The 26,886-nt window shown below is 38.3% G+C and overlaps 1 protein-coding gene across 1 annotated transcript in view; it reads right to left on the bottom strand.

The window, feature by feature from the left end:
• The window catches only part of LOC101902555 (ATP-binding cassette sub-family C member 4), a 313,640-nt gene that overhangs the window by 154,742 nt on the left and 132,012 nt on the right, over positions 1–26,886 (bottom strand). Inside the window, 2 exon segments of the mRNA XM_059884434.1 lie at positions 1,712–1,858; positions 9,855–9,949. Coding sequence (XP_059740417.1) covers positions 1,712–1,858; positions 9,855–9,949 — 242 coding nt within the window.

The raw sequence follows: 26,886 nt of genomic DNA, 5'->3' as shown, positions 1-26,886 counted from the left end.
ATAATTATAACCATGGCACCATCCTGCCTGGAGATTTGCCTGCCCAGTAGTATCTACATGCTTTATCCTTGGTCACACAGCTGGTTGATGACCATGCTGAGCTTATTCCTATCCTCCCTCCAGCCCTCATTCCTGCCTCGACAGGTCCTGTCAATCATCACTTGCAAAAAAACAAAGCCACCTTGGGCCTCAGCACAAGTCTAACCACCTGAACAGCGTAGGCATGTACACTGATGAACTAACCCTTTGTAGGAAGCCAGGTCAGGAGACTACTTTCTGAAGTACGACAGGTCAAAGGCCTCAAGGTAGAGGAAGCAACCACTAGGAAACCTTCAGGGACACTCTTGCTTAACACTGAAGATCCACCTGCCACATACCACAAGACCACTTAAATATAACCAAAAGTCCATTGCAAAACTAGAGAGTGGATTTTATTGAGGAGGATGTATACATTTAACTGATCTTGTGTTTTAACTAATTTTCCATTACTATTTAGGTAAACCTCAAAGTATGAACGCATGTCAGAGCTCTGTGGTCCCAGAAATGAATGGGCAATGAAACAAAGACACACACAGCCTGTCTCCTATAGAGATGTTCCTGGAAGAAGGTCCTTCTTAACACCATGTTAGCTTAACACCATGTAACACAGCCAACCTTCCAAAACTTGTCAAAAACATTTCAACATGTTATCATTATCTGTTGGATGTTTCATATGCCACACAACAAATGGACTCTTAAACCATCCTGCAAAATATACATTCATTTATCTTTACTGCTGCTGCTACTGCTAAGTCACTTCAGTCACGTCCGACTCTGTGCGACCCCATAGACGGCAGCCCATCAGGCTCCCCCGTCCCTGGGATTCTCCAGGCAAGAACACTGGAGTGGGTTGCCATTTCCTTCTCCAAATTAGCAGTCTAGGACTCACCTAACATTTATATTATACTTCTTCAACAGAACCCAAGATGAACCACTAGTAAAACAGATTATAAGATTATTTGGATATTGGATGAATTGATCTGCTGAACTCTATAATTCACAGAAGGAATTAAAACTTTTAATTTGTTTTTTAACAAATAAAATTCTGCACTGTGCTAATCTCATTTTGCATATAATTTAGCAAATGGCTATTAAGGCTTTATTGTAAGGGATTACAAAAAAAAGTCCTATTGTGCACCATGCAAGATACAGAAAATAATGATTCACAAATAACTAACGAACAGCTAAGGGAATCATGGTTTTTCCTTTCATTATAGACTTCTCAAAATAAAAATGTTTTCAAATTAAAGTTACATTAAGAGTTTATGGAAAATCACATCCCTAGCTTAAGAACTTAAAGGTCTTTCCATTTTAAAAAGGAATGGATGATTATAACTAAAGCTTGTTAAAATGTTGCTTTGGGGAAAAGTATTGATTCTTTGTTTCATTCTTTCTAATAGCTTTTTCTTTGCCTGCTTACTATAAAATAAAGCACTGTTAGTCTGAGGACAATTTCTGATTCAGTCACAGATACACATAAATTGCAAGAAAAGCTCATACACTCCTATATTCAGATTTCCTCTGGTAGGAAAAAATAGCTATGAAACTTTTTATATAAAACTAATCAACATGCACAGTGATTTTTGTCCTAGCATCTCTTCCATTTTCAACTATCAAACATAATTAGGCATTAAAAGTGTTAAGACATAGAAAAACTTGGTGTCTGACTTACCTATAGGATTTCTATTGAAGAACAATACCGGAGCTCTCAAAATGGACTCCAACATTTTGTTGTGCAAAGTTTGTGAAGAATTAACAAGGACATAGAATATCAACAGAGATCTTATGATGCCAAAAAGGATGGTAGATACAATTAACCCTGAAATAAAGAAACATCACTCAGCACAAGATCTCTGCCTTATACTCAATGACGCTAAAGCATGGTAGGCAGTTTATAAAGATACTGTGTATTTTATTCTATAAGTAAAATTTATACATAAATTTACATATATAGAATACAGAATCAATAAATTTGTATATATATATATATGTAACTACACATATACAATGGATTGTGTAAGAGCTCAATGCTTTCACAAAATATATTTATAAAGTACAATATAAAAAACACTATTTTCTTCTCATGAAATAGAAACAACACAGAGGAGGGTGGAAATCGTATAAACTGCAGGCGCATTTTAGGTTTTCCTAATTCAATTAAAAGTCCTAATAAAGACTCAGGAGAAAAATGATAATTAATTCCAGTTGAGTTATTTCAAATCCTAAAAGATGATGTTGTGAAAGTGCTGCACTCAATATACCAGCAAATTTGGAAATCTCGGCAATGGCCACAGGACTGGAAAAGGTAAGTTTTAATTCCAATCCCTAAGAAAGGCAATGCCAAAGAATGCTCAAACTACCACACAATTACACTCATCTCACACGCTTGTAAAGTTATGCTCAAAATTCTCCAAGCCAGGCTTCAGCAATACGTGAACCATAAAATTCCAGATGTTCAAGCTGGTTTTGGAAAAGGCAGAGAAACCAGAGATCAAATTGCCACCCCCACGGAATCATCAAAAAAGCAAGAGAGTTCCAGAAAAACATCTATTTCTGCTTTATTGACTATGCCAAGGCCTTTGACTGTATGGATCACAATAAACTCTGGAAAATTCTGAAAGACATAGGAATAAAAGACTACCTGACCTGCCTCCTGATAAAGCTGTATGCAGCTCAGGAAGCAACAGTTAAAACTGGGCATGGAATAAGAGACTGGTTCCAAATTCGGAAAGGAGTACGTCAAGGCTGTGTATTGTCACCTGGCTTATTTAACATATATGCAGAGTACATCATGAGAAATCCTGGGCTGGATGAAGCATAAGCTGGAATCAAGATTGCCAGGAGAAATAGCAATAACCTCAGATATGCAGATGACACCATCCTTATGGGAGAAAGTGAAGAACTAGAGCCTCTTTGATGAAAGTGAAAGAGGAGAGTGAAAAAGTTGGCTTAAAGCTCAACATTCAGAAAACTAAGATCATGGCATCCAGTCCCATCACTTCATGGCAAATAGATAGGGAAACAGTGGAAATAGTGGCAGACTTTATTTATTGGGGGGCTCCAAAATCACTGCAGATGGTGACTGCAGCCACAAAATAAAAAGACACATACTCCTTGAAAGAAAAGTAATGACCAATCCAGACAGCATATTAAAAAGCAGAGACATTACTTTGCCAACAAAGGTCCATCTAGTTAAGGCTATGGTTTTTCCAGTGGTCATGTATGGATGTGAGAGTTGGACCAAAGGAAAGCTAATGCTGAAGACTCAATGCTTTTGAACTGTGGTGTTGGAGAAGACTCTTGAGAGTCCCTTGGACTGCAAGGAGATCCAACCAGTCCATCCTAAAGGATATCAGTCCTGAATATTCATTGGAAGGACTGATGCTAAAGCTGAAGCTCCCATTCTTTGGCCACCTGATGTGAAGAGCTGACTCATTTGAAAAGACCCTGATGTTCGGAAAGATTGAAGGTGGGAGGAGAAGCATATGACAGAGGATGAGATGGTTGGATGCCATCACTGACTCAATGGACATGAGTTTGAGTAAACTCCAGGAGTTGGTGATGCTGAAGGGCCTGATGTTGGAAGGCCTGACATGCTACAGTCCATTGGGTCGCAAAGAATCGGACACAACTGAGAGACTGAACTAAACTGATAAAAAGTAGTTGATTTTCCTTTCCCCATATTTCAAATATCACTACTTACAGTATGTCCCATAATCTAAAACTCTGGTATGCTTTACAGCCAACAGATGAATTAACAGGGAACAAGAGAAAAGACTTAGCATTTCCTTGTAAACATCTAATTACAAGTAAGTGTCTATTTACTTTCATGTAAAGTCGCTACTTGAGAACCTACTGTACAGCACAGAGAAGTCTATTCAGTGCTCTGTGGTGACCAAAATGGGAAAGAAATTAAAAAATGGGAGGATATATGTATATGTATAACTGGTTCACTTTCCTGAACAGCACAAAGTAACACAACATGGTTATGCTACAACTATACTGTAATAAAAATTAGTAAAACTTTTAAAAATAAATAATAAAGTAGCTACTTCTATGCCCAAGTAGCTTTAAAGAGTACAAAAAGATCATGTTAAGTTGTAAGTGGACCATCCCTTAAACAACTGAATTGGAAGGAACTACAAATTAGATTTTGACATGAGGTAATTAATCTAAGTTAGCAACTAATCTCTCACTAAGTGATTTATAGAAACATAAAGCATATGCTTTATGTTTCTATAAATCACTTAGTGAGAGATTAGTAAATAAATATCATTTAAATGTATGTCTTTTCAATGACATAAATGATCACTACTATGCATCAGACAGCTATGAATTAAAACAGCCCTCCAAACATCTCTCCTGTTCACAATGGTAAATAGAGTGGGTAAATAGAGTTAATATAATAAATATTCCATCAAGTACTTTTTTTCCATTTAGATGACACATCAGTGTTATTTAAATTCTGAAAGCTGCTCAAATTCCTGAATTCCATCAACAGGCATTTGCTGCCTACCATTCTATATGAATATGTAACAGAATCCCTTCCTCCTTTTTAAGTCCACATAATCAACAAATTCAGAAGGTAAACAGCTAATGGGTTTAAGTTTCTTAGCAAGTGATCAATAAAATAAATACCAAATTTCAATGAGTGGATTTTCATATGAATCACTTTTTGTAGAAAGCTTTTACAAACATTTCCTGTGGGAATTTTTTTTTTAATATTTTATTTTTAATTTTATTTTATTTAACTTTACAATATTGTATTGGTTTTGCCAAATATCAAAATGAATCTGCCACAGGTATACATGTGTTCCCCATCCTGAACCCCCCTTCTTCCTCCCTCCCCATACCATCCCTCTGGGGCATCCCAGTGCATCAGCCCCAAGCATCCAGGATCCTGCATTGAACCTGGACTGGCGACTCATTTCATATATGATATTATACATATTTCAATGCCATTCTCCCAAATCATCCCACTCTCTTCTTCTCCCACAGAGTCCAAAAGACTGTTCTATACATCAGGGTCTCTTTTGCTGTCTCGTATACAGGGTTATTGTTACCATCTTTCTAAATTCCATATATATGCGTTAGTATACTGTATTGGTGTTTTTCTTTCTGGCTTATTTCACTCTGTATCATTGGCTCCAGTTTCATCCACCTCATTAGAACTGATTCAAATGTATTCTTTTTACTGGCTGAGTAATACTCCATTGTGTATATGTACCATGGCTTTCTTATCCATTCATCTGCTGATAGACATCTAGGTTGCTTCCATGTCCTGGCTATTATAAACAGTGCTGCGATGAACATTGGGGTACATGGGTCTCTTTCAATTCTGGTTTCCTCAGTGTGTTTGCCCAGCAGTGGGATTGCTGGATCATAAGGCAGTTCTATTTCCAGTTTTTTAAGGAATCTCCACACTGTTCTCCATAGTGGCTGTACTAGTTTGCATTCCCACCAACAGTGTAAGAGGGTTCCCTTTTCTCCACACCCTCTCCAGCATTTATTGCTTGTAGACTTTTGGATCGCAGACATTCTGACTGGCGTGAAATGGTACCTCATAGTGGCTTTGATTTGCATTTCTCTGATAATGAGTGATGTTGAGCATCTTTTCATGTGTTTGTTAGCCATCTGTATGTCTTCTTTGGAGAAATGTCTATTTAGTTCTTTGGCCCATTTTTTGATTGGGTCATTTATTTTTCTGGAATTGAGGTGTAGGAGTTGCTTGTATATTTTTGAGATTAGTTGTTTGTCAGTTGCTTCATTTGCTATTATTTTCTCCCATTCTGAAGGCTGTATTTTCACCTTGCTTATAGTTTCCTTTGTTGTGCAGAAGCTTTTAAGTTTAATTAGGTCCCATTTGTTTATTTTTGCTTTTATTTCCAATATTCTAGGAGGTGGGTCATAGAGGATCCTGCTGTGATGTATGTCGGAGAGTATTTTGCCTATGTTCTCCTCTAGGAGTTTTATAGTTTCTGGTCTTACATTTAGATCTTTAATCCATTTTGAGTTTATTTTTGCAGATGACATGATCCTCTACATAGAAAACCCTAAAGACTCCACCAGAAAATTACTAGAACTAATCAATGAATATAGTAAATTTGCAGGATATAAAATCAACACACAGAAATCCCTTGCATTCCTATACACTAATAATGAGAAAATAGAAAGTGAAATTAAGAAAACAATTCCATTCACCATTGCAACGAAAAGAATAAAATACTTAGGAATATATCTACCTAAAGAAACTAAAGACCTATATATAGAAAACTATAAAACACTGGTGAAAGAAATCAAAGAGGGCACTAATAGATGGAGAAATAAACCATGTTCATGGATTGGAAAAATCAATATAGTGAAAATGAGTATACTACCCAAAGCAATTTATAGATTCAATGCAATCCCTATCAAGCTACCAACAGTATTCTTCACAGAGCTAGAACAAATGATTTCACAATTTGTATGGAAATACAAAAAACCTCGAATAGCCAAAGCGATCTTGAGAAAGAAGAATGGAACTGGAGGAATCAACCTGCCTGACTTCAGGCTCTACTACAAAGCCACAGTCATCAAGACAGTATGGTACTGGCACAAAGACAGAAATATAGATCAATGGAACAAAATAGAAAGCCCAGAGATAAATCCATGCACATATGGACACCTTATCTTTGAAAAAGGAGGCAAGAATATACAATGGATTAAAGACAATCTCTTTAACAAGTGGTGCTGGGAAAACTGGTCAACCACTTGTAAAAGAATGAAACTAGAGCACTTTCTAACACCATACACAAAAATAAACTGTGGGAATATTTAAATTAAAAAAATTTTAATTGGGGTATAACTGTCTTACAATGTTGTGTTAGTTTCTGCTGAACAAGGAAGTGAATCAGCTACATGTATACAAATATCCGCTCTCTCTTGGACCTCCTTCCCCACCACCATTTCCACCCCTGTAGGTCACCACAGATCACCAAGCTGAGCTCCTTGAGCTATACAAAAACAACTTCCCACTATCTATTTGTTTTACACATGGTAGTGTAGATATGTCAATCCTAATTTTCTAACTTACCCCCTTAACCAGAGTCAACCATCTATTCTTTACCTCTACATTTTTACATCTAAAAATTATTAAATTTTATATATATAAAGAGAATTTACACAAATATTTAAAAAATACTTTGATTCAAGAAACGTATTTTATGCTGAAAAGTGTTTCCCAGCTCTGTTTGGGAACAAGGCCCTGTGTTTGTCTCCCTCTTATAAATTTGAATCATGACTTTCAGTTCTCAAAATCACCTATGAAGAAGCTGCTAAAGGGCAAGACGTGGGAAAACACCATGGGAGGATCACATTCACCATCAAGTTTACTTTTTCTTCAGAGAAACTACATGACAGTCATAAGAGGAGGCTGAACAAGCACCACCTCCCCCCTACTTGTGGGAAAGTGAGGCTTCGTGTAGATTTCATAGCACTTTGGGTCAGACCAGAAATAACTCAGTGGTCTCTATTCCTACTGTTGCAAATAGCATCTATATTGTACCATTTTTCTAGATTCCACATATATGTGTTAATTATGCATTTTTGTTTTTCTCTTTCTGACTTACTTCACTCTGTATGACAGACTCTAGGTCCATCCATGTCTACAAATGACCCAATTTTGTTCCTTTTTATGGTTGAGTAATATTCCAGTGTGGGCTTCCCTGGTGGCTCAGTGGTAAAGAACCTGCCTGCCAATGGAGGATGCAGGTTCAATCCCTGGGTCACATAGACCCCCTGGAGAACGAAATGGCAATTCACTCTAGTATTTTTGCCTAGTAAACCACATGGAAGAGAAGCCTGATAGGCTACAGTCCATGGGGTTGAAAATGAGTCAGACATGATTTAGCAACTGAATAACAAAAATATGCCAGTGTATATATGTTCCATAAATGAGATGAAAAGACAACCTTGATAATGAGAAAAATATCTGCAAACTAAGCAATTTTCAAGGGATTAATTTCCAAAATATACAAACAGCTCATGTAACTCAAAAAAAAAAAAAAAAAAAAATCAAAAAATGGGCAGAAGACTTAAATAGACACTTTCCAAAGAAGACAGACAGATGGCCAAAAGGCACATGAAAAAATGTTCAACATCACTTAATTTTTCAGGTCAATTCAGTTCAGTCACTTAGTTGTGTCTGACTCTTTGTGACCCCATGGACTGCAGGCCGCCAGGCTTCCCTGTCCATCACCAAATCCTGGAGCTTGCTCAAACTCAAGTCTCTCAAGTGGATGATGCCATCCAACCATCTCATCCTCTGTTGTCCCCTTCTCCTCCTGCCATCAGTCTTTCCCAGCATGAGGGTCTTTTCCAAGAAGTCAGTTCTTTGCATCAGGTGGCCAAAGTATGGGAGCTTCAGCTTCAGCATGAGTCCTTCCAATGAACATTCGGGACTGATTTCCTTTAGGATGGACTTGTTGGATCTCCTTGCAGTCCAAGGGACTCTCAAGAGTCTTCTCCAACAGCACAATTCAAAAGCATCAAGTCTTCAGCATTCAGCTATCTTGATAGTCCAGCTCTCACATCCATATGTAGATCAAAACTACAATAAGGTAGGACTTCACACCAGTCAGAATGGCCATCATCAAAAAATCTACAAGCAATAAATGCCAGAGAGAGTGTGGAGAAAAGGAAACCTTTTTACACTGTTGGTGGGAATGTACATTGATACAGCCATACTGTTCACCATGGAGAACAGTATGAAAATTCTTTTAAAAACTAGGAATAAAACTACCATATGACCCAGCAAGCCCACTACTGGGCAATATCCTGAGGACACCATAATCCAAATGACACATGGTCCTCAAGGTTCACAGCAGCACTATTTACAAAAGCTAGGACATGGAAGCAATCTAGATGTCCATCAACAGATGAATGGAAGAAGATATTTAAAATTTTAGGTGAAGATGAATGCTATATAAATTCTAAACACTCCTGTGAATAGAGAGGGTCATTTTATTAGTCTGGCAAGCCAAATGTTAAGTCAATCACACAGTTGGGGATGAGATAACACGGTGATCTCAAGGTAAGAAAGAGAAGGAATTCTAATCTCACACACTGTCTCGCATACAGAGTTATCATTACCATCTTTCTAAATTCCATGTATGGCGGATTCATGTTGATATATGGCAAAACCAATACAATATTGGAAAGTAATTAATCTCCAATTAAAATAAATAAATTTATATTAAAAATAAAATTAAAAAAAATAATCCCACACACTGGATTACTTCCTGTTTAGCTTCTCAAGTAATTAGTGAAGCCCAAGAGAGGAGCAGTGTGGAAGTCTGCATACCGACAAGGCAATAACACCTTCATTTCAGGACCCTTGCTGCCAGAGAATTTCATGTAAGATCAATAAAAGCCAGGATTTATTCAGACGAAATTAGAACACTCTGAACCACAGGATGGGGATCCCTTTCTAATCTCCTTGCCCACTCATACGATGATACAAGATTTAGCTAAAGTGACTTATTAGAATAGACAATACCCACATATTTCCAGTGGCTGATTTTCATAATGTGCAATCCTGGTTTAACTCCCAAAGCCAAGTGCACAGTAAATTAAGAGTCTTCATTCAACCTCTTCTTCTACGAATTTCTAATTTTAAAAAATAATTTATTCTAGTTAATTTCACAGCGTAAATGCAACTTTCAGGACTCTTAGTCACATAAGACATTACTGAACTACTCCTGGAGGCCTAGTTACTCACACAGCCTCATTGTAACAACCTCAGACTCTCATAAATGGACTAGAAGATTCAACTTTACCTGAATAAACTGTAAAGTACCAGTTCAGATCGAGGATGAAAATTATATCTTCTTTTCCATATAGCCTAAAATACAGGTCTCTTTGTATATTCCCCCTATGGAACAGGGAAGAAAAAAATATCCCTCACAATTTTTGGGAATTGTGGATTCCAGCCATTATCCAAGTGTGAGTTTAATACTGGGGTAGGTAAGCCATTTGCAGAAGGCAATGGCAAAAACCACCACTCCAAGTACTCTTGGCCTGGAAATCCCATAGACAGAGGAGCCCTGGTAGGCTGCAAGTCCATGGTGTCGCAAAGAGTCAGACACGACTGGGCAGTGACTTCACTTTTCACTTTTCACTTTAATGGCATTGGAGAAGGAAATGGCAACCCCACTCCAGTGTTCTTGACTGGAGAATCCCAGGGATGGCGGAGCCTGGTTGGGCCTGCCGTCTATGGGGGTCCACAGAGTCGGGCACGACTGAAGTGGACTTAGCAGTAGAGTAGAAGTAGCAGTAAGCCATTATTTTCAAAGAGGTGTAGCCAGGTGTGACAAACACAGAATTTGTGATTAAGCGTTCTAAGAAGACCAGCAGGATGTAGGCAGGAAAACAGAAATATTACTAAATGACTAAGGATCTACTATAATGTTGATTTTAATTTCCCTTCTCAAGAATCCTAACAGTATATCCTAAAGGCGGTAGGTAAGGATTAAGACAATGATAACTAATTTCTAGTAAATATTTGGTGTGAACTATAAATGCCACTATCACATCAGTAAACAAAGGATGCTGCAAGCCATCAGGACTCTGCAGACACTCCCTGCCAAAGGGTGGGGGCACCCTGTGGGAGACTCAGGATGAGAAAGCACAGGACACTGGCCCCAGATAGCAGAGATGCAGATCAAAGGACTGTAATAGGTGAGGAAGCCGGTTTTGATTTGCACAATGTTGGATCTCTTTGACTTTAGCTTTTGCTACCATCGCTTTGTTGGTGAATCCCTACTTCTCTGCCTGAATGTTAAACTAAAGTGACTTTTTCTGCTCACAAGAGAGACAGTCTAAGCTTGGCCACTTGTGAATGGCTACAGAAAAGAAGAAAATGACACATTCCTCTCCATTTGCAAGATAACATGGCCTTTTGACTTGACCTTCCTTTCCTGCTTTCCTCTTTTGTTCTATAAAAGAACTGGATCCAGACGCCCAATAAGATTTGTTAATTTGGAGACGTTAGTTGCCTCTTCCAGTCTGCCAGCTTCCAATAAGTTGATTATTTCCTTGCCTCCGACACTCTTGTCTGTAAAGCTTACTTGGGCTGTCACGAGGTGCAAGCTGAGATACAATTGCTTGAATATTCGTAACAAATGTAACCCCCTACTATATGTGGAATTTCTCTTCATGAACAAAACATACCAGAAACAAAGGTCCACATAAAATAAATCTTATTAGCCAAATTCCAACTTCTGAAAATAATCACAGGAAAGGGGTTAACAATTACTTATACTCCTTCCGACTAAAGAGTAATTAATTTATGGCCGCCTAACCTTTTGTACAACCTGCAGGTCGTAATCGTTTGGCAGTACTCATTTGGGCTTCTATTTTCATTGAAAGGATGAAGTCATGTTAATAGATCACAGGAGGGGAGACAAGAATATACCACAGTGTGCTAGCTGGCTCTAGGAATTAGTAACCTTTGAAGGATTTAAAACTTCATTCCAAATCCTTGAATAATAATAAGTCAGCCCATCTGGCAGATAACCGACAGGTACTTGATACCAAAAGTGATCTGGTTAACTGTGGGTCAATGATAGCAACTGCTAAAGGCCTTTGGAGAACAGAAAATCCAGTCCCACTTGATACTCCCACTCAATGACTGTAGTTTTTCAAATTAATCTGACAAAAGTGGAACGCAAACTTCACAACAATAAAAGCACAGATCTCTTCCAAATCATTTCCTCAATTAACATGCTTCATAATAAATCAGATCTGTGTCCGTGGCCCTGCAACAGTTTATTATCCTATACCTCTGCTCCTGCCTGGATCCAAACAACATGTGCTGAGTTAAATCCTACACATGATGCTGACCTGCAACAGTCTTTATTTTTAACTTATCAATAAGAAGTCTTGTGTGGAACTAGAAAGAGCAGAGTTACTTTCCGATTTCACAGGAGACGAAGTCTGAAAGGACGCGCAGATGTCATCATCCTCACTAAGGTTCCTTAGGCTGCCATTGCGTGACAGTGTTAGCAGCAATGTAATTAATCTGTTTAAATGCCACAGTAGTACTCAGAGATATTGCTAAAAGTGTGTGAATCAGTCAGTTTCAATTTAGGATGCTCAGTCAATTGTAGCTGCTTTGCAACTCTTATGGACTGCAGCACCCAGCGCTCCTGTGCCATCACCAACTCCCAGAGCTTGGCTAAAACTCATGTCATCTGAGTCGGTGATAAATCCAAAGTCTCATCTGTATCTCTCTGTCATCCTCCCTCCTCCTCCCCCTTCAATCTTCCAACTCAGGTGTCTTTTCAAGAAGTCAGCTCTTCACTCAGGTGGCCAAAGAGTATTGGGCCCTTCATTAGCATCAGTCCTCTCCAGTGATATTCAGGACTGATTTCCTTTAGGATGGACTGGTCTGGATCTCTGCCTTGAGGCCAAGGGACACCAAGATGCTTCTCCAACACCACAGTCAAAAGCATCACGTCTTCAGCACTATGCTTTCCTTGGTCCACTCTCACATCCATTCATGACTAACTAAAAAAACCAGAGCTTTGACCAGAACTTGGACTTCTTGTCAGAAAAGTAATGTCCTCTGCTTTTTAATATGCTTCTAGATTGGTCATGCTTTCCTTCCAAGGAGCAGCGTCTTTAATTTCATGGCCCGCAGTCACGCATCTGCAGTGATTTTTGGAGCCAAGAAAACAAGTCATCTCACTGGTTTCCACTGTTTCCCCTCACTTATTGCCAATGAAAGTGAGTTTGTGGTAACAGTATGTCTAGATCTTAGTTATTTTCGAATGTTGAGTTTTTAACTACCCAGCTGTTTCACTGTCCTCTTTCAACTTTCCATTAAAGAGGCTCCTACATGTTCTCTCGTTTGCCTTTCTGCCATAATGGGGGTGTCATCTGTTAATATCTAAGGTTATTCGATATTTCTCCTGGCAATCTTGATTCTGGCTTGAGCTCCATCCAGCCAGGATTTCACATGATGTACTCTGCATATAAGTTAAATTAAGTCAGGTGACAAATACAAGCCTTGACGTACTCCTTTCCTGAACTTGGACCTTCCATTGTTTTCATGTCCAGGTCTAACTGTTGCTTCTTGATCTGCTAATACAGATTTTCCTTTAGGAGGCCAGGTCAAGGTGGTCTGGTAATACCCATCTCTTTCAGAAATTTTCCAAGAGTTTATTGTGAATCCACACACCAGTCGAAAGCCTTGCATAGTCAAGATAATAGTCAGAAAGTAGATATTTTTATGGAACTCTCTTGCCTTTTTGATATCCAAACCAGATTCCTGGCAGCTTTGATCTCTAGTTCCTCTGCTTTTCTAAAACCAGCTTGGAATATCTGGAAAGTTCTCGAAATTCAGGTACTAGTTGAAGCAATTCACTTGGGAGATATTTTGAGCATTATTTGCTAGCTGAGAGATGAAAGTGCATTTGTGTTCAATAAGTTTTGAACATTTCTTTGCAGTTTGCCCTTTCTTTGGATTGGGAAATGAAAACTGACTTTTTCCAAGATCTCTGTGGTCACTTCACAGTTTTCCAATTTGCTTGGCATACCTCGGTGCAGCACTTTTAACAGGACATTCTTTTAGAATTTGATAAGTAATAGCTAACCCATGCAACTGTCACTAGCCTTTTGCTTTTATTTGTATAGTTTGTGCCTTCTTAATTCACGCATTTCCATTAGTCAAATCTATGAAGTCTGCTCTATGGTTTGAGTGACCAACATATCAAATGAGTATTCTGGGTCCACGAGTTAGTCATAGTTTCCTCATCTTCTGAAACCGCCCCTTCTACACTCTGCTCCGATTAGCCACTACCGTTGGTTCGTCCCATTATTGCTCGGCCCAATCCATATGCTTTGAACATGACCTTGTGCACTTCCAATTATTATATCTATAACGTACTTGTCTGCAGTTCTCCTAAAAGTATCACGCCTCAATATCAGTTAAACTAGACACAGAGATAATCCTAGCAAGACATAGTTTAGTACATCAACGGTCTCTATTTAGCTGCACTCGTATACAAGGGTTATCTGTACCACATTTGCTCAGAATCCATAATTATACTGGACATCCTGCTGGTAGATTTGCTTGCCGTATATCTGGCTTTATCTTGGTCACACAGTAGTTATGACAGTATTAGGTTCCAACGTCTCACCCCTCATCTAGACCTGTTCCCAAACATGGTATTCCTGTTTGACAAGGTCGATGTCAATCTTCACTTGGCAAACAAAAGTTTTCCGAAATATGGCTTCACCAAGTCCTAACCTACGCTGAACTGCTGCATTGACTCCAAGTGAAGCTACCCTTCAGAGGACCTCAGATCGAGTTGATCACCTGACAATCATAGGTTATCTAAAGGGGTCATGGAAGGGTTATAGTCTACATCTGGTATAACCTTAGGACCTTTCTTTCTTATACATGAAAGATCCCTAATACACAGGCATTGTACCTAGTACGCAAAGTCCAAGTTGATAACTGAGACGTCTTATTGGGATGCCCAATTCATTTCTTAAACTGGTCCCTTCTATCGTTACACTAATTTTTCCTGAAAGCACTAGTTTGCATTTTAACAGATCTCTATAAAGTTTAGAAAACAGAATCAGTGAACATGATAACTACCATACATAGGTTACACTATACAACGCACTGATTGTGCAACTAGCAAACAAAGAACGAACAGCCTGGCTTCTAGAATATTCCTGTAATTCTAACCAATGCTTACTTACATCCGCATGGTAATTGCCTGAAACCCTAGTATAACACGCCTTTCAATCACTTGGTCAAAACATTTGCAACATGCTGATCTTATTCCTGGGATTTCCCATATGCACACTCAAATGTCTGCCTCGACAAATCCTAGTCATCATACCAAAAAAACACAAGTTACCTTTACTAATTGGGCTGCACGCCTAAGTCTAGCCACACTAGTCGTAGTCTGTACCTGATGAAGCTGCCCTCTATGTAGGAGCGCAGTCAGGGACCTACTCTGTCTGAGTGATCGTAGGTCAAAGGACCTCAGGTAGATGTGAGGCACCATAGTAAAATCCTTCAGGTCCAATTGCGTTAAAACGGATCCACCTCCAACATTTTACTAATAGACATCTTAACATAACCCAAGATACCATAGAAAACAGAGTAGTGAGATTTATTAGGATGGATGATTATCACGGATCTAATTTCAGAAGATTAAACTTTGAGATTGTTTTTTTAACAAATAAATTTTCATTGCTAGCTCATTTAGTGCTAAACTCAAAGTGAGCTATGTAGAGCTCTTTCCAGTTGATACTAGCATGATTACAAAGACAGAACAGCTTCCTTAGAATGTTGTGCAAGTAATGGTCGCTAAACCATAGATAACACAATGTAACAAGCCCTTCCAAAAACTTGCAATAAACATTCAAAACATGTTTTCCTTATCTGTTGGAGCTTATATCTAAATTGTTATTGCCACAACAATATTTTAGAGACTCTTAAGAAAACACAATCCTGCAAAAAATTCATTTAAGGTCTTACTTGTTCTAGACATTGATGATAATATTCAGCACGTCCGACTATTATGGACCCGCTATAGAAGCATCGTGCTCCGTCTTGGGATAAAGTCTCGGTCTAATTGAGTTCACTTGGGTGGTCTAGCCTTTCTTACTTGCCTTAGCGTCATAAGGCACAACTAAATTTATAAGCTTCTCAACAGACCAAATGAACACTATAAAACGTTATAGATTTGATTGGATTGACTGCTGACTCTTAATCAGAGATACTTAGTTTTTACATAAAAGACTTCTTCCATTTGCAATATGAATGTATTAAGCTAAGTAAGTTACAAAAAGGGTCATATGTGCAACTGCAATCAGAATGACACATAATAACGACAGCTAGGAAGAATCATGTTTTCTCATAACTTCTAACAAATTAAGTTACATTGTTGGACCATCCCTAGCTTAAGATTAAAGGTCTTCCATTTTTAAAAAGGAATGATGATATAACTAAAGCTTGTTAAATGTTCTTTGGGAAAAGTATGATTCTTTGTTTCATTCTTTCTAATAGCTTTTCTTTGCCTGCTTACATATAAAATAAAGCACTGTTAGTCTGAGGAACATTCTGATTCAGTCACAGATACACATAAAATTGCAAGAAAGTCATACACTCCTATATTCAGATTTCTCTGTAGGAAAAAATAGCTTGAAACTTTTTATAAAACTAATCAACATGCACAGTGATTTTTGTCCTAGCATCTCTTCCATTTTCAACTATCAACATAATTAGGCATTAAAAGTGTTAAGACATAGAAAAAACTTGGTGTCTGACTTAACCTATAGGATTTCTATTGAAGAACAATACCGGAGCTCTCAAAATGGACTCCAAACATTTTGGTTGTGCAAAGTTTGTGAAAGAATTAACAGGACATAGAATATCAACAGAGATCTTAGATGCCAAAAAGGGATGGTAGATACAATTAACCCTGAAATAAAGAAACATCACTCAGCACAAGATCTCTGCCTTATACTCAATGACGCTAAAGCATGGTAGGACGTTTATAAAGATACTGTGTATTTTATTCTATAAGTAAAATTTATACATAAATTTTACATATATAGAATACAGAATCAATAAATTGTATATATATATATATGTAACTACAATATATCAATGGATTGTGTAAGAGCTCAATGCTTTCACAAATATATTTAATAAAGTACAATATAAAAAACACTATTTTCTTCTCATGAAATAGAAACAACACAGAGGAGGGTGGAAATCGTAGTAAACTGCAGGCGCATTTTTAGGTTTTCCTAATTCATTAAAAGTCTAATAAAGACTCAGGAGAAAAATGATATTAATTCCAGTTGAGTTATTTTCAAATCCTAAAAGATGATGTTGTGAAAGTGCTGCACTCAATATACCAGCAAATTTGGAAAATCTCGGCAATGGCACAGGACTGGAAAAGGTAAGTTTTTAATTCCAATCCCTAAGAAAGGCAATGCCAAAGAATGCTCAAACTACCACACAATTACAACTCATCTCACATGCTTGTAAAGTTAATGCTCAAAAATTCTCCAAGCCAGGCTTCAGCAATACTGAACCATAAATTAAAGATGTTCAAGCTGGTTTTGGAAAAGGCAGAGAAACCAGAGATCAAATTGCCACCCCACGGAATCATCAAAAAAGCAAGAGAGTTCCAGAAAAACATCTATTTTCTGCTTTATTGACTTATGCCAAGGGCCTTTGACTGTATGGATCACAATAAACCTCTGGAATAATTCTGAAAGACATAGGAATAAAAGACTACATGACCTGCCTCCTGATAAATGCTGTATCCAGCTCAGGAAGCAACAGTTAAAACTGGGCATGGAATAAGAGACTGGTTCAAATTCGGAAAAGGAGTACGTCAAAGGCTGTGTATTGTCACTCTTGCTTATTTAACATATATGCAGAGTACATCATGAGAAATCCTGGGCTGGATGAAGCATAAGCTGAATCAAGATTGCCCAGGAGAAATAGCAATACCCTCAGATATGCAGATGACACCATCCTTATGGAAGAAAATGAAGAACTAGAGCCTCTTTGATGAAAGTGAAAGAGGAGAGTGAAAAAGTTGGCTTAAAGCTCAACATTCAGAAAATCTAAGATCATGGCATCCAGTCCCATCACTTCATGGCAAATAGATAGGGAAACAGTGGAAATAGTGGCAGACTTTTATTTTATTGGGGGCCTCCAAAATCACTGCAGATGGTGACTGGCAGCCACAAAATAAAAAGACACATACTCCCCTTGAAAGAAAAGTAATGACCAATCCAGACAGCATAATTAAAAAGCAGAGACATTACTTCCAACAAAGGTCCATCTAGTTAAGGCTATGGTTTTTCCAAGTGGTCATGTATGGATGTGAGAGTTGGACCAAAGGAAAGCTAATGGCTGAAAGACTCAAATGCTTTTGAACTGTGGTGTGGAGAAGACTCTTGAGAGTCCCCTTGGACTGCACAGGAAGATCCAACCAGTCCATCCTAAAGGATTTCAGTCCTGAATATTCATTGGAAGGACTGATGCTGAAAGCTGAAGCTCCCATTCTTTGGCCACCTGATGTGAAGAGCTGACTCATTTGAAAAGACCCTGATGTTCGGAAAGATTGAAGGTGGGAGGAGAAGCATATGACAGAGGATGAGATGGTTGGATGCCATCACTGACTCAATGGACATGAGTTTGAGTTAACTCCAGGAGTTGGGTGATGCTGAAGGGCCTGATGTTGGAAGGCCTGACATGCTACAGTCCATTGGGTCGCAAAGAATCGGACACAATGAGAGACTGAACTAAACTGATAAAAAGTAGTTGATTTTCCTTTCCCGCATATTTCAAAATATCACTACTTACAGTATGTCCCATAATCTAAAACTCTGGTATGCTTACAGCCACAGAATGAATTAACAGGGAACAAGAGAAAAGACTTAGCATTTCCTTGTAAACATCTAATTACAAGTAAGTGTCTTATTTACTTCATGTAAAGTCGCTACTTGAGAACCTACTGTACAGCACAGAGAAGTCTATTCAGTGCTCTGTGGTGACCAAAATGGGAAAGAAATTAAAAAATGGAGATATTGTATATGGTATAACTGGTTCACTTTTCCCTGAACAGCATAAAGTAACACACATGGTTATGCTACAACTATACTGTAATAAAAATTAGTAAAACTTTTAAAAATAAATAATAAAGTAGCTACTTCTATGCCAAGTAGCTTTAAAGAGTACAAAAAGATCAGATGTTAAGTTGTAAGTGGACCATCCCTTAAACAACTGAATTGGAAGGAACTACAAATTAGATTTTGACATGAGGTAATTAATCTAAGTTAGCAACTAATCTCTCACTAAGTGATTTATAAAAACAAAAGGATTGCTTCTATGTTTGCTATAAATCACTTATGAGAGATTAGTAAATTATAATATCATTTAAATGTATGTCCTTTTCAAATGACAATAAATGATCACTTACTATGCATCAGACAGCTATGAATTAAAACAAGCCCTCCAAACATCTCTCCTGTTCACAATGGTAAATAAGTGGGTAAAATGAGTTAATAAATAAAATATTCATCAAGTACTTTTTTTTCCATTTAGATGACACATCAGTGTTATTTAAATTCTGAAAGCTGCTCAAATTCCTGAATTCCATCAACAGGCATTGCTGCCTACCATTTCTATATGAATATGTAATCAGAATCCCCTGTCCTCCTTTTTAAGTCCACATATATCAACAAAATTCAGAAGGTAAACAGCTAATGGTTTAAGTTTCCTAGCAAAGTGATCAATAAAATAGAATACCAAATTCAAATGAGTGATTTTCAATATGAATCACTTATTGTAGAAAGCTTTTACAAACATTTCCTGTGGGAATTTTTTTTTTAATAGTTTTATTTTTAATTTTATTTTATTTAACTTTACAATATGTATTGGTTTTGCAAATATCAAAATGGAATCTGCCACAGACTATACAGTGTTTCCCATCCTGAACCCCCCTTCTTCCTCCCTCCCCATACCATCGCCTCTGGGGCATCCCAGTGCATCAGCCCCAAGCATCCAGGATCCTGCATTGAACCTGGACTGGCGACTCATTTCATATATGATATTATACATATTTCAATGCCATTCTCCAAATCATCCCACTCTCTTCTTCTCCCACAGAGTCCAAAAGACTGTCTTATACATCAGGGTCTCTTTTGCTGTCTCGTATTACAGGGTTATTGTTACCATCCTTCTCTAAAATTTCCATATATATGCCATTAGTATATCTGTAGTTTGGTGTTTTTCCCTTTCTGGCTTACTTCACTCTGTATAATAGGTTCCAGTTTCATCCATCTCATTAGAACTGATTCAAATGTATTCTTTTTAATGGCTGAGTAATACTCCATTGTGTATATGTACCACTGCTTTCTTATCATTCATCTGCTGATGGGCATCTAGGTTGCTTCCATTGTCCTTGGCTATTATAAACAGTGGCTGCAATGAACATTGGGGTACACGTGTCTCTTTCCCTTCTGGTTTTCCTCAGTGTGCATGCCCAGCAGTGGGATTGCTGGATCATAAGGCAGTTCTATTTCCAGTTTTTTTAAGGAATCCCACACTGTTTCTCCATAGTGGCTTGTACTAGTTTGCATTCCCACCAACAGTGTAAGAGGGTTCCCTTTTCTCCACACCCCTCCAGCATTTATTGCTTGTAGACATTTGGGTCGCAGCCATTCTGACTGGTGTGAAATAGTACCTCATAGTGGTTTTGATTTGCATTTGCATTTGATTTGCAGTTGCATTTGCAAAAGATGTTGAGCATCTTTTCATGTGTTTGTTAGCCATCTATATGTCTTCTTTGGAGAAATGTCTATTTAGTTCTTTGGCCCATTTTTTGATTGGGTCATTTATTTTCTGGAGTTGAGCTGTAGGAGTTGCTTGTATATTTTTGAGATTAGTTGTTTGTCAGTTGCTTCATTTGCTATTATTTTCTCCCATTCTGAAGGCTGCCTTTTCAACCTTGCTAATAGTTTCCTTTGATGTTGCAGAAGCTTTTAAGGTTAATTAGGTCCCATTTGTTTATTTTTGCTTTTATTTCCAATATTCTGGGTGGTGGGTCATAGAGGATCCTGCTGTGATGTATGTCAGAGAGTGTTTTGCCTATGTTCTCCTCTAGAAGTTTTATAGTTTCTGTCTTACATTGAGATCTTTAATCTTTTTTATTTTTGCAGATGACATATCCTCTACATTAGAAAACCCTAAAGACTCCACCAGAAAATTACTAGAACTAATCAATGAATATAGTAAATTTGCAGGATATAAAATCAACACACACAGAAATCCCTTGCATTCCTATACACTATAATGAGAAAAATAGAAAGTGAAATTAAGAAAACAATTCCATTCACCATTGCAACGAAAAGAATAAAATACTTAGGAATATATCTACCTAAAGAAACTAAAGACCTATATATAGAAAACTATAAAACACTGGTGAATAGATCAAAGAGGGCACTAATAGATGGAGAAATAAACCATGTTCATGGATTTGGAAAATCAAAATATAGTGAAATATGAGTATACTACCCAAAGCAATTTATTAGGACTTCAATGCAATCCCTATCAAGCTAAACCAAGTATTTCTTCACAGAGCTAGAAAAAATGATTTCACAATTTGTATGGAAATACAAAAAACCTCAAATAGCCAAAGCTATCTTGGGAGAAAGAAGAATGGAACTGGAGGAATCAACCTACCTGACTTCAGGCTTCTACTACAAAGCCACAGTTATCAAGACAGTATGGTACTGGCACAAAGACAGAAATATAGATCAAATGAACAAATAGAAAAGCCCAGAGATAAATCCAGTGCACAATATGGACACCTTATCTTTGAAAAAGGAGGCAAGAAATATACAATGGAATTAAAGACAATCTCTTTAACAAGTGGTGCTGGGAAAACTGGTCAACACACTTGTGTAAAAGAATGAAACTGAGCACTTTCTAACACCATACACAAAAAATAAACTGTGGGAATATTTTAAATTTAAAAAAATTTTAATTGGGGTATAACTGTCTTACATGTTGTTGTTAGTTTCTGCTGACAAGGAAGTGAATCAGCTACATGTATACAAATTCCGCTCGTCTCTTGGACCTCCTTCCCCACCACCATTTTCCACCCCCTGTAGGTCACCACAGATCACCAAGCTGAGCTCCTTGAGCTATAACAAAAACAACTTCCGCACTACTATTTGTTTAAACACATGGTAGTGTAAGATATGTCAATCCTAATTTTGCTAACTTACCCCCTTATAACCAGAGTCAACCATCTATTCTTTACCTCTACATTTTTACATCTAAAATTATTTAAAAATTTTATATATATAAAGAATTTACACAAATATTTTAAAAAAATACTTTGATTTCAAGAAACGTATTTTTTATGCTGAAAAGTGTTTTCCCAGCTCTGTTTGGGAACAAGGCCCCTGTGTTTGTCTCCCTCTTATAAATTTGAATCATGACTTTCAGTTCTCAAAATCAGCCTATGAAGAAAGCTGCTAAAGGGCAAGACGTGGGAAAACACCATGGGAGGATCACATTCACCATCAAGTTTACTTTTTTCTTCAGAGAAACTACATGACTCAGTCTAAAGGAGCTGAACAAGCACTCACCTCCGCCCATTCTGATATGACCACTAACTAACCATGAGCTAAGTACATGGCCGAAACCCAACCTTGGCCTACCTTGCCATAGCAAAGAAACAGAACCTTTTGCAAAATCTTTTCAATGTAATTCATAATCACTGTTAAAATGTGACCCTGTTTTTAGGAAAAAATTGTTTCTGGGAATAAATTCCATAGTTAAACCCAGCAGGGCACATTTATAAAATAAGTTTGCAAAATAGAAAACAATCAGACATCTTTGCAGTACAAGTCCTCTGCCTCTGCCTCTCAGCTTTGTTCACATTGGTAACAGTGGAAACCTTGCCCACAGGCTATGCTGTCTGCACTGAGAAGTTCACTGCTGCATTTCTGTGTGCAGTCTTTCATAATCCATTTCATTTCCAAAATTAACACTTGGGAAGAAAAGGAAAATCCCCCGCAAACTTAATCACTGAAAAGTAGACAGAATTAAATAACAGAAAAAAACAGCCCATGTGAGCAATGATACTAAATGAGATGAGAGCAGAAATGACACAACATCATTCTTTAGAACCTCAAGTTCACAGACAAAACAGAGGCTGGATAGAAGGTATTCCATAGGTCTCTCTCTCTCTCTCTCTCTCTCTCCTTTCTTTAAGACATCTCAAGGCAGAGCAATCAACCCGTGAAAAGAAAAAAGCCTACAAAAACAAAGGGCATTTTCTGAGATGACTTTGATCCCAGAGTCAAATTACTGGCTTAAAGGCTTTGTACCCTCAACAACTGCTCTCTGTTGTCCTTGTTGGACCTCCCAGGTGGCTCAGTGGTAAAGAATTCACCTGCCAATAAAGGAAACACAGGTTTGATCCCTGGGTCAGGAAGATCCCCTAGGCAATGGCAACCCACTGGGGTACCCTAGCCTTAGAAATCCCATGGACAGGGGAGCCTGCAGGGCTGTAGTCCATGGGGTCACAAAAGAGTTGGACACAACTTAGTGACTAAACAACAACATTGTCCTTGCTAAAGTATTATTTTCAACTTATTTTTACCAATCTTTTCTTTGTAAGTAACCACATATGGCTTTATTCAAACAAAACCATGCAGTAAATATGTGCCCTCTGTGGTAATAAAATGCATCGTGCTGGTGCTCAGTCATGTCTGAGTCCCTGAAACACTATAGACTACAGCCTACCAGGCTCCTCTGTCCATGAGATTTTCCAGGCAAGAATACTGGAGTGGGTTGCCATTTCCTTCTCCAGGGGATCTTCTTCACCCAAGGACTGAACTCTTGTCTCTTGTCTTTCCTGTATCTGCAGGAAACTTCTTTACCACTAAGCCACCTAGGAAGGCCGATACAATGCATAATTTAGTTTATCAAGGCTATCTCTCTGTGAGAGATGATTGTCTCTCTGGTATGAAATGTGCTCACAGTACAGGGAATCCACACCAGATACCTGGAAGGCAGAGGAAGAACCACTTACACAGCATGTCCCTGCTTCAGACCAACCTTGAGGTGACTGTGTAGCCACTCCTGCCCCAGGTGTTACTCATGTTAACTCAGCCTCTCAATCACAACCACACCTCTCTCTTACAAACATAGCCTCTTACTGAAGATAACAGGACACATCACCAGTTTGAAAGGCCCACCCTCAGCCCCTGTGAAAAGGCCTTGAGAAATAGGCACCTGCTTTTCCCCATGAGAGCTCTGACAGGACTGCTACGTTACCTGGATGAAATCAAGAAATGTCAAGGGCAGTAAGTCATCCATTTGACCTATGTCTTTCGAAAAACGATTTAAAATTCTTCCTGCAAGAACAAGATATAAAAAATTACTCATTTCTTCACGTAGGAGCTTTAAGAAAAACAATTCATGAAATAATCAAAACAATATTTTTTAAAACATATGTATTTAGGGGCTTCCCTGGTAGTACAGAGGATAAGAATCTGCCTGCCAATGCAGGGAGATTCCTAGGTTTAATCCCTAGGTTGGGAAGATCATCTGGAGACTAAAATGACTACCTACTCCAGTATTCTTGGCTGCAAAATCTCATGGACAGAGGAGCCTAGTGAGCTACAGTCCATGGGGACACAAAAGGGTCAGATATGACTTAGCGACTAAACAACACCAGCAAATTTAACATATTACAAATTCACATAAAATGAAATAAGAAGATGTAAGTGGTAAAAAGAAAGAGAAAATAGGATGACACCTAAAGAGAAACAAAAATATCACCAAATGTCAGTGGGTGGGGAGTTGAAATTGAGCCCTGATTTTCAAAAGAATGGGGAAATCTTGTGGCAGTACTGGAAAGGGTTGGTGGATTTTAGAATGTTCCCTCATTTTAGATCTCTTATCTAAGACTCACTCCAAGTGCTAAGTCAGTAATAAACACCTGCAAAATATTTAAGTCAATCCTGATTGTTATACTAATTTTGCTTTAGTTATCAAAATTAATTTTGGCATGATACTTTTTAAATAAACATAACTTCTCTGTAATTATTTTTCCCCTCCAGATGGTTCACATCCCCTCACATTTTGGGAAATTGTGGATTCCAGCCATTTCCAAGTGTGAGTTTAATACTGGGGTAGTAAGCCATTATTTTCAGAGGTGTACCAGGTGTGACAAACACAGATTTGTGAATAAGCATCTAAGAAGACCAGAGGGATGTAGGCAGGAAAACAGAAATATTACTAAATGACTAAGGATCACTTATAATCATTGATTTTATTTCCCTTCTCAGAATCCACAACAACAGTATATCCTAAAGGCAGTAAAATTAGACGATGATAACTAATTTCTAGTAAATATGTGGTGTGAACTAAAAATGCCACCTGTCACATCAGTAAACAAAGGATGTTGTAGCCATCAGGACTCTGCAGACACCCCTGCAAGGGTGGTGCACCCTGAGGAGACTCAGGATGAGAAAGCACAGGACACTGGCCCCAGATAGCGGAGATGCAGATCAAAGGAACTGTAACAGGGAGGAGCCATTTTTGACTGCATGTTGGATCTCTTTGACTTTAGCTTTTGCTACTCATCGCTTTTGTTGTGGAATCCTACTTCTCTGCCTGAATGTTAAACTAAAGTGGCTTTTTTCTGCTCACAGAGAGACAGTCTGACCTTGGCCACTTGTGAATGGCTGCAGCAAAGAAGAAATGAACACATCCCTCTCCAATTTTGCAAGATAAATGGCCTTTTGACTTGACTTCCTTGTCTGCTCTCCTCTTTGTTCTATAAAAGAAGCTGGCATCCAGACCCCAATAAGACTGTTATTTTGAGACGTTAGTTTGCCGTCTTCTCAGTCTGCCAGCTTTCCAAATAGAGTTATTATTCCTTGCCTCCACACCTTGTCTGTAAGACTTACTGGGCTGTCACGAGGCAAGCAGAACAAGCTTGAACTCGGTAACAAGTAACACTACTATATGTGGTTTTCCCTTCATGACAAAACATACCAGAAACAAAGTCCACCATAAATAATCTATTGCAAATTCCACTTCTGAAAATAATCACAGGAAAGGGTTCAATTTACTATACCTTCCACTGAAAGAGTAATTAATTTATGGCCCCTAAACCTTTTGCACAAACTCGGTCTATCTTTGCAGTACTCATTTGGGCTTCTATTTTCTTGAAGGAATGAAGTCATGTTAATAGACACAGGAGGGGAGACAAGATATACCCAAGTGTGCTAGCTGCTCTAGGATTAGTAACCTTGAAGATTTAAACTTCATCCCAAATCCTTGAATAATAAATAAGTCAGCATCTGGAGATACCCACAGGTCTTGAATACCAAAGAGTCTGGTTAACTGTGGTCATGAGCACTCAAAGGCTTTGAGAACAGAAATCCAGTCCCACTTGATACTCCCAACTTCATGACTGTAGTTTTCAAATTAACTGACAAAAGTGGAGCAACTTCACAACATAAAAGCACAGACTCCTCGAATCATTTCCTCATTACAGCTTCATAATAAAATGAGATCTGTGTGGCCCTGCACAGTTTATTATCCTATGCTCTGCTCCTGCCTGGATCAAACAACATGTGCTGAGTAAATCTACACATGATGCTGACCTCAACAGTCTTATTTAATTATCATAAGAGTCTTGTGGAACAGGAAAGAGCAGGAGTTACTTCCATTTCACAGGAGACAAAGTTCACAGACGCCATGTCATCATCCTCACTAAGGTTCCTTAGGCACTGCCCATGTGCTAAGTGTTGCAAATGTATTAATCTGTTTAATGCCCACAGTACTGAGATATTCAAAAGTGTGTGAATCAGTCAGTTCAATTCAGTCGCTCAGTTGTATCTGGCTTTTTGCAACTCTATGGACTGCAGCACGCCAGCCTCTGTGTCCATCACCAACTCCCAGAGCTTGCTAAAACTCATGTCCATTGAGTCGGTGATAATATCCAACCATCTCATCCTCTGTCGTCCCCCTCTCCTCCCGCCTTCAATCTTTACCAACATCAGGGTCTTTTCAAATGAGTCAGCTCTTCACATCAGGTGGCCAAAGTATTGGGGCTTCAGCTTCAGCATCAGTCCTTCCAATGAATATTCAGGACTGATTTCCTTTAGGATGGACTGGTTGGATCTCCGTGCAGACCAAAGGACACTCAAGAGTCTTCTCCAACACCACAGTTCAAAAGCATCACGTCTTCAGCACTAGCTTTCCTATGATCCAACTCTCACATCCAT

The sequence above is a fragment of the Bos taurus genome, unplaced genomic scaffold (genome assembly GCF_002263795.3).
Source record: "Bos taurus isolate L1 Dominette 01449 registration number 42190680 breed Hereford unplaced genomic scaffold, ARS-UCD2.0 Leftover_ScbfJmS_1899, whole genome shotgun sequence".
Taxonomy (NCBI): domain Eukaryota; kingdom Metazoa; phylum Chordata; class Mammalia; order Artiodactyla; family Bovidae; genus Bos; species Bos taurus.
Note: the sequence above shows the minus strand (reverse complement) of the source record. Positions and strands in the feature narration are given on the sequence as shown.